This window comes from Ochotona curzoniae, unplaced genomic scaffold (assembly GCF_017591425.1).
Source record: "Ochotona curzoniae isolate NIBS_2020 unplaced genomic scaffold, NIBS_Ocur_1.0 scaffold_4505, whole genome shotgun sequence".
In the NCBI taxonomy this organism is placed as follows: Eukaryota; Metazoa; Chordata; class Mammalia; order Lagomorpha; family Ochotonidae; genus Ochotona; species Ochotona curzoniae.
Window position 1 is genome coordinate 46306772 of NW_024467118.1, and position 8584 is coordinate 46315355.

The 8584-nt window shown below is 48.7% G+C and overlaps 1 protein-coding gene across 1 annotated transcript in view; it reads right to left on the minus strand.

Annotated features, from left to right (window-relative positions):
- The window catches only part of DCTD (dCMP deaminase), a 32663-nt gene extending 24823 nt beyond the window's left edge, over positions 1-7840 (minus strand). Inside the window, exons 1-3 of the mRNA XM_040966151.1 lie at positions 7762-7840; positions 6167-6279; positions 5657-5792 (exon numbers count right to left, since the gene is read on the minus strand). Of these exons, the coding sequence (XP_040822085.1) occupies positions 5657-5792; positions 6167-6274 (244 nt within the window). The 5' untranslated portion in view covers positions 6275-6279; positions 7762-7840. The remainder of the gene's footprint in view (positions 1-5656; positions 5793-6166; positions 6280-7761) is intronic.
- Positions 7841-8584: the final 744 nt, after the last annotated feature.

An 8584-nucleotide genomic window follows, 5' to 3' on the forward strand; every position in this document is an offset into this window, starting at 1 on the left:
TCATTCCCTGTACGTCCACAATGATTGGGCCAAGCTGAAGCCAGGAGCCAAAGCACTCCATCTGGTTTCCATCTGGGCTATCTTCCATTGCTATTTCAGGTGGATTAGCTGGCAGGGAGCTGGTTCAGAAGCGGAGCAGCCAGGACTGCAACCAGTACTCAGTATTCAATGCTGGGATTACAGGTAGTGGGTGGCTTGACTTGCTGTGTCACAACACTGGCCCACTCAACTCCTTTAAATTCACAAAACCTTCTTGTAATCAAGAAAACTCCCAGGACAACTACATAATACTAAATTCCAATATTGTTGATCAAGAAAATCCATGCTACCCAAACCAGTTCACATCAGTAACACTTTACATGAACCTGAACTGTTCTTAATCATGTTACTTTTATGTGTATTTAGAAAATATGCATATGCTCAACACGGCATCTATCCGGTCACAGATCACCCTTAGGCTACTTGCAGCATCTTAGCACTGCGACGGGGTGCCACGTCCACAGAGTCCAAGTTTACACTTCCCCTCTTTTGTTGAAGTTTCTTTTAGAAACCAGAGGGACAGAAAAACTTCCAAATTCTTGTTTGTTCAATGTCTCCTCTCTTTCCACTCTGGGAAACCTAAATTCTGCCATGTATTTCCCTCTGGTGCCCGCTCCTCCCATATCTGTCCAGTTCGTATTTTCTTTCTGTTTTCCAAAATAATTCTCCCAAGAATCTGGGTCGTCTGCCATTCAGAACAAGCCATGGGCAGAGAATCCAGATAAGTCCAAGTAGCAGCCAAGAAAGGTGGGAAGAAGCCCATCACGTGAAGGTATCTTGCAATGCAGCTCAGGGAGTGTTAACAGTATTATCTCCATCCCTGGTTTCCCTCTAGGTTTGTCCTGAGCTCAACTTTCCTGTGTTTCATTTCTTCCGGACTGAAGAAGGAACAGCCTTGGTCCCTAAGCCCCCAGTAGCTCTCCCCACCCATATCCATCCCCCTGACATGGCTTGGGAAGGTTTGCCTGCCACTCAGAGGAGACAGGGTGCCCTCTCTGCAGCATCTCATCTCTGCTGTTCTTGGCCACAGCCCTTTGGTTTTGTCCCACACTTCAGATTTCTATTTTGTGTTGAACTTGCTTTTTTTTTTAATTGAAAAGATGACATTATCCCAGGAGCCAAAAATAAACAGGAATTAAAAAAAAAATCAGAGGGACAGGAAGACTTCCAAATGCTTACAGTGGCTGGTGCTAGGCCGGGCCAAAGCTGGGAGCTGGGAACTCAATCTGGATCTCCAAAATGGGTGGCAAGTAAAGGCCCTACTTCCTGCTTGGTCCTACCAGTCACCACTGCCTCCCAGGGTTTGCATTAGTAGAAAGCTGGGGTCAGAAGCGGAACTGTTACTCAAAGGATGCCAGGAAACACCTGCCCACCTACCCTTTTATTTAAGGGACTTCTTACTGTGGCACACAGGGTGAAACTTAATTCCAACTTCACTGTTCTGTATCTCCTGTGGGGCCAGGGACTCGAACTTCTCCGAGATGCTGACCGTCTTCTCATGGTACACCTGAGGGCCGAGGCCCAGATGAAGTCACCTTTCAGACTCCAGCGCAGGGTTGGCGACCTGCCCGGGACACTCACCAAGGTCAGAAGCTACCTGCACTTGACTGAACGCAACCTTTCTTCAAAGGAGAGCATGCTGGTTTAAATGAATGCCCTCCCCTCCCCACCATGTCCATATGTTGACCCCCTCAGTGTGATGCATTTGGGAGGCAAGTAGAAGGTGCAACCCGTGAGGGAGAAACCTTTGTAAACAGGATTAGTACTCACTTAGAGGAGTGGCCTAGTGGATGTGGGAGAGATCTCTCAACCTGTCACTCTGCCTTCCAAATAAAAAAGCCAAAAATCTTCAAGCAAGCAAAGCAAGAGCTGAGACTCGGTGCTCTGTAACTCCGTATCACCTCCAAGCTCCTGTCCTGGGACTAGGTGCAGCTTTCCTGACAGTGCAGCTGCCACAGGCGGGGGAGAGGTGAGGAGCAGTGCAGATACACCACTCCAGACATCATCACCTTATTGCTCAAGCTAACTGTTATAAAACAGAGAAGAATTTACTTTTTGGATAATTATCACCCAACATTTCTATTGCACCACAGGCAATCCAAACATTTGTAAGAGCCCATCAAAAAGTTTGAGAAACTAGAATTATGTTCACCTTGGTGCAAACCTTTCTGAAATCCATGCATACGTGGAGTCATTATAAGATTCATGGAGAATGGGGTATTATCAAAAGAGCTACACATGGATTTTTGAAAATTTTTGGTACCAAAATAAATCTATACTCTTTAATTTCATTCTTCTATGAACCTTTTGAAGTACCCTTGTATTTCTAGGTCTTGAAAGCCTTGAAAAGGCAAGAAGGAGGGCATACCTTATCAACGGTCAAAGTTATAGTTAAAGCCAAACTTTGCTCGTTCCATATCTGTAGTCATTCAAAATGCCTTTAATAAACCATTTAATACTTTCTACAACTTTTAGAGTAGGTCAAATTACAAGCTTACTCTGATGAAGGAAAATGGCTTGTATTCTTCCAGAGCTACAAAGAAAATGAATAACTGACAACCAAGGGCAGAGTCTTGGAAACCTAGACACACAAGGATAAAAAAAACAATGCAGCATGTGTCAGGATCCCATATGGGCACCGGTTCTAATCCCAGCAGCCCCACTTCCCATCCAGCTCCCCTGACTGTGGCTTGGGAAAGCAGTCGAGGATGGCCCAGAGCCTTTGGACCATGCACCCATGCACCCATGTGGGAGACCTGGATGGGGCTGCTAGCTTTGCAGCAGCTCAGCTCCAGCCATTACAGCCACTTGGGGAGTGAATCATCAGACAGAAGATCTTCCTCTCTGTGTATCTGACTTTCCAATTAAAAAAACACAATGTAAGACAGACCACCAGTGCCACAGAACTCAGTAGAATCTGTTTGCGTGTGTATGTGTGTGCGTGTGTGTGTAACTCCTTCAGAACAGGACCCAGGAGGGACCTGCCCCAGCTTGGACGAAGACAATGTCTCAAAACAAGTTCCTTGTGAAGATTACGAGTACATGGGAGTGAGGGAGTGAGGGGGGTGGACATTGCAAATGTACAACAAACCCTTTGCTTTCTTAGTCATCACTACAAATTTCTCTGGGGTTCACTGTGACTAAAAAGGTACCAGATCCAGGCTGTGTTGTGGCGTGGTAGGTTAAGCAGCTTCATGTGATGCCAGGAAACCTACAAACACTAGTCCAATTCCTGTTGTCCCATTTTCAACCTAGCTCCCTGCTAATGTACCCTGGAAGACAGCAGGTAATGGATCCCTGTCACCCACATGGAGGACCTGGATGGAGCTCCTGATTCCTGGTTGCCCTGACCACTTAGGGAGTATCCAAAAAACAGATCTTTCTCACTCTCTCTGCCATTCAAATAAAAAAAAAAATCTTTAAAAAAAGAAAAAGGGTTCAGGTCCCACTAGGAAGGCTGCTCCAGTGACCACTAAGGACCCTTCTACTGCCAGGCACCTTCTTTTTTGACATATCATTTTGATGTAGTTGTTTTTAATTTGAAAGATGGAGTGAGAGAGTTAAGGAGACGTTTTCTGTTTGCTGGTTCATTCCCTCGGTGCCTGCAATAGCCACGGGTATGCCAGGCTGTGAACTCAGGAGCCTGGAATTCCTTCCGGGTCTCCCAAAGGGATGCCAGGTCCCAGTTCTTGAGTTGTCATCTGTTGCTTCCCAGGATATATTAGAAAGAAACCAGATGACAAGGGGGACTCCAACAAGCCCTCCATGATACGATGCCAGGCGTCCTCCCAAGCAGCGACTTCACAGCTGTGTCGCACACCCACTGCACAGGGGTTTATTGCCATCAGCCTGGGTCTGACGTCACTGACATTTCCCAAGAACTCGTCTGTATCAGAGTACAGCTCAAGGACTGAATATGTCACTGTGTCAGCCAGGGAAACCCTGACGGTGGCTGTCATTCATTTCAACGCAGAGCTTTCCCATATCAACTCTCTCATTCCCATCATTTTCTTATGGGATACTGAACTGTACTGTGAAGAATTTATATCTGCATAAAGACAACTGATCATTTCCATTCCTAACAAACAAATCTCACAGAACTGAAGTCAAGATGAGAAAAAAACTTCTAAAATATGTCAGCAAGTTTTTCTTACCACTTAACTACCATCCACTCTACTTGCTGGGAAGATTGCTTTAACTTCTCCTAACCCTGACGCTACTCCCACAAGGAAAGCACGAATCTGATGACCTATTACATCCCCTCAATCACGAAAACGCTTCTTACACCCTGGAAACCCAGGGCGCTCTGCATTTCTTTTCCTCCATTTCTTTTCTTCCTCCGGGAACCCTTTTTTTGCTTTTTTTTTTTTCCCAAACACGGAGGAGTTGGTTTCCCTTAAGCAGTTTAACATGATTTAGGCCCAGGAACATTAGTAAAAGTATGTATAAATTAGACTAAGCACAGACTAAGATTCTCTGCAAGAAAAACCCTGAGGAGCCACACCAGGGAAGAGTCAACAAAGAAAGGTCTTAAATCAGGTCTTGAACTCGGTTCTCCTGAAGGCACAATCACTTCCATTTGGATGGCCTTAATCTACCCTACTGCCAAAAGCCCAGTCTATTTGTTCACATGTAAGTACAGGGCCCAACATTAGGAGAAATTAGTAGTAGTCACCATATGCAACCCTACAGGCTTCTTTTATTGTATTTAGTTGAGCAGCTGCCAGAGAATGAAAGGAAAAGTGATGATGTACCCAGACCTGCCGGTCTGTGACTACAGGAACTCTACCTGGGCCACCCTTGGGCAACTCGTTTTTTAATAAGTATCTTTCCTTCATTTCAAGGCAAAAATCTGAACACACCCAAGCCAGAGGTTTCTGGCTTTGGGTCTGACCACACAGCCCACTGTGGGTTGCCATGTCCCCTGGCTCACAGATAGTAACTACATAATCACCCATGCCCTGCTGGCCAACTCTGTGTGATTTCTGCTTCCCAGAGATGAGCTGCGGCAGATGTGCTGGTCAGGCAGCAGTGTTGACCCAAGCCCCAGGCTTGCAGACCCTGGTTCTAAGTGGTAAGACAACAGTCCACAGAGCACTGCACCTGCTCTTCTGCAAGGGGCAACAGACACCCACCTTCAAGGCAGAGGCTACCAGTGAAGCATGCTAGGCCCACCACAGGAAGAGGGGTCTGGGACAGCAGAGCCTGCCTACCGGATGACAGCAAGCTTTTTCCTGTAGGTCTCTAAGGGACTGAAAGCACGAGCACAGGAAACTGGGGCAGCTCAGTAAGAGTTTTCTTTCAACCTTTTGATGAATGGAAAAAGGATACAACATCTCCGATCAGCTTTCCCTTTTTAAAAACGGGTGGGTAACAACTATACATATTTGTGGCGTACACAGTAGTACTTTGATACACATATGACAATCAGATCAGAATATCCCATTGATCTGTGCTGGTTATACTAAGAATCCTCTCTTCTGGGTCTTCTGAATCACAGAGTAAATGATAGGTAAATACAACTTCCTAGCCATGCTGCAGAACCCTGGAACTGACATCTCTGGTGCACCAGCACCAGACCACACAGCTAAGCAGAAGGGTAGCACGCCCACCCTACCGTAAGGGTACTTGGTGTCCAGCCTGTTCTCTGCGGTCCTCCTCCAAGGCAACAGGTCGTCGCTGCACCCATTAGGCATGCCATTGTACCCGATCCCAACGATCTTGTTCTCTGCGTTCACGATGCAGGCTCCGACCTAGAGGGAGACACAGGGACACGCTCACTGATTCCATACGGCTCTTCTCGGCTCTCTCAACCCCCCTGCCCCAAGCAGGAGGCACTGAACACAACCACACCACAGGGAAAGCAAGCTCAAAATGGACAGGCAGCAGCCTGAGGTGCTGAGAGCTGTGTCCTGGCCCGTTTCCACCAGCACCCTGCACATTCCTAGCCCCCATGGAGGACACAAGTGGCAGGTAACAAGGGCATGTGACAAGTGATTCTCACACTAAGACCTGCACCTACACTTATGCTGCACAAAAGGTGGCGGATTCACCCTGCGTCCGTCCTTCGTGACTTGTTTCTCTGGGCCCATCTTTGAGTGTTCACTCTCCTGTGAAACTCACATACCTGTGAATTTGGATCTTTGCTTCTCTGTGCTGACAAGAAGGCAACTGCCATGAAATACTCGGGCCACTCCAAGTAGTCATCCCGTTTTCTGCAGGAAACCTCACTCATGTTGGCTCTAGAAGAAAAAAAAATGGTAAAATCATCATTAAGAAAAGTATTTTGATAAATCTAATTCAACCCAACTATAGACCTCACATGCAGACGTCAGCTACATGTATCAATCAGAAATCACAAAACATAGGCTACAAACAGCGTTAGCTTTTAAAAAAGAACTCACTATTTCAGAAGTTCAGATTTGGCACTGTTTCACTTCTCCTTTCTAACCCCTTCATCTTCGTGCAGGTTTCTCATAGCACAATGATTACTTACTCATGCCTGTCTAACAAGTTGTTCTGTCTTCCCTCTCTTGGCAAATGAAGTTAGCGAAATTCCGGACCATCTAACAGACTGCTAGTGCTGACACACACCCACAGGTCAAGACCCACTCTGAGCTAGAATAGACAGCAGAATCCCACCTTGAGATTAGAAGAACCTAGGGACCCTGCCCTAAATCACCCAGGATTATTACCTATGCATGTTGGGTTATATTCCCAAATCAGGTAATGATCAAATAATTTGCCCCTTCCCTTCCTTCTCGGTTGCCCCAGACAGAAGTTACCAGCTCTGAGGACAAAGAAAAGCCATTTTAAGTGTCAGGTGCTGTAAGTGCTACTACTAGTTAAGCCCCCCTCTGCTAACAGGGCTGTTACTACCGGCAGGTGCAGGCTGCCTCTCCAACCCCACAAGCCTACCAAGGATGGCCCTGACCTTCAGGTTAGGAGACCCATTTCGAAAAAAACAGAAGCAAGGGAGAAGGCAACGCAAGCACAAAGCCAGTCCTCCATTCCAAAGCAAGGGGAGGAGTTTCCAAGTTTAGCCACAGGGTCCAGACTTTGAACTTAGGCTGTGTTATGAGAAAGTGCCTAGCGTGAGGATCAGTACTGGGCCCAAATCCTGAACAGAAAGCCAACAGGTTAGCAGTAGGTGCAAATCCTGGGAGGCGGAACGCCCTTTAAAACACGGGAGTTGCAGCCAGATTCACGGTTCTCCTACCCCGCATACCTGATGGCTGCAGGATGCTAGGTAAGCGCCTGCCGTACGCAGGAGGGTGAGCTCCTCCTGTAGGAGCCTTCTCCAGGCGAGGGTGTAAGCCAACACAGGTTGTAAACTAGACGTGGTAGCCCGGGAACTCCGAGCTCAATCCAGGAAAGCTCCATCTTAAGTAACTCACGCTGCTCACCGCCCCACCAACTCAGACTCAGGGATCAACCTGCATTCCCCTCCCCACAAGTGGGTGCCAAGAAGCAAAACAACTTCCTCCTCCCTCCCCCACGACCCCGTGCCCTGGACCATAAGAACAGAGCGAGTCCCGCCGATGCCATGCGCACTCGGGGAAAAGAGCCCTGAGCGAACGACACGTGCGCTTCCCTGCCCGCCCTCGTTTAAGCACTGGGAAGCGTGCACGCCGAGCGGGGAATCCTCGGGGCTCCGCGGGCGCCAGCTCCACAGCCCGGACCGCACCCCGGTGGCGCCACGTGGCGCGCGGGGCCGCGTACCCACACAGCTGGCCCCTTGCGCGCACTCCGCTCCTCGTCCGCCGGCCTCCAGCCCGCTGCGCTTCTGCACGCAGCCCTGCGCCCGCGACCGGAGAAAGGAAGTCGGGGCAGGAGGCGGGGCCGCCGGCCGGCCGGAAGGAGGCGGGTCGGCCGGCCACTCTGACGGCCTAGGTTGGCGCCTCTGGTGGCCCGGGATCCGCTGGGACCATGGCGCGCGCAGGCCACTGTCTGGCTGGCTTGGCACAAACGACTTCCCTTTCTCTGACGGGTGGCTGTCTCCTTTTCTTGGAGCAGGTGGGAGAGGAAAGGGTGCAGCGCCATGTAGGAAGCGGGGAGAGGGGGAGAGTTGGGTTTGGGGAAATTGCCCCTTTTTGATCCCTTTTTGGCCCCTTTTGGGGAGGTCAGGTGTTGCTGATCTCAGTTCGGAGCTAACCTCAACTATGTAAGGCTACTGTCTTATGTGATTTCAAAACAAACAAATCTGGTGCCGACGAACTTGATGGAGTTTGTTTTTGAATTTACTTTTTTAAGGATTTATTTTATTTTTATTAAAAAGATAGACAGGAAGATCTCCCGTCGGTTGATCCACTCCCCAAGCAGACACAACAGCTAGAGCTGTGACAATCCAAAGCCAGATTCCAGAGCCTCTTCCGGGTCTCCCACCGGGGTGCAGGGTTCCAAGGCTTTGGGCCATCCTCGACTGTTTTCACAGGCCACAAGCAGGGAGCTGGATGGGAAGCAGGGCTGCTGGGATTAGAACCAGTGCCCAAGTGGGATCTTGGCATGTGCAAGGCAAGGACTTTAGCCACTAGGCTACCACACC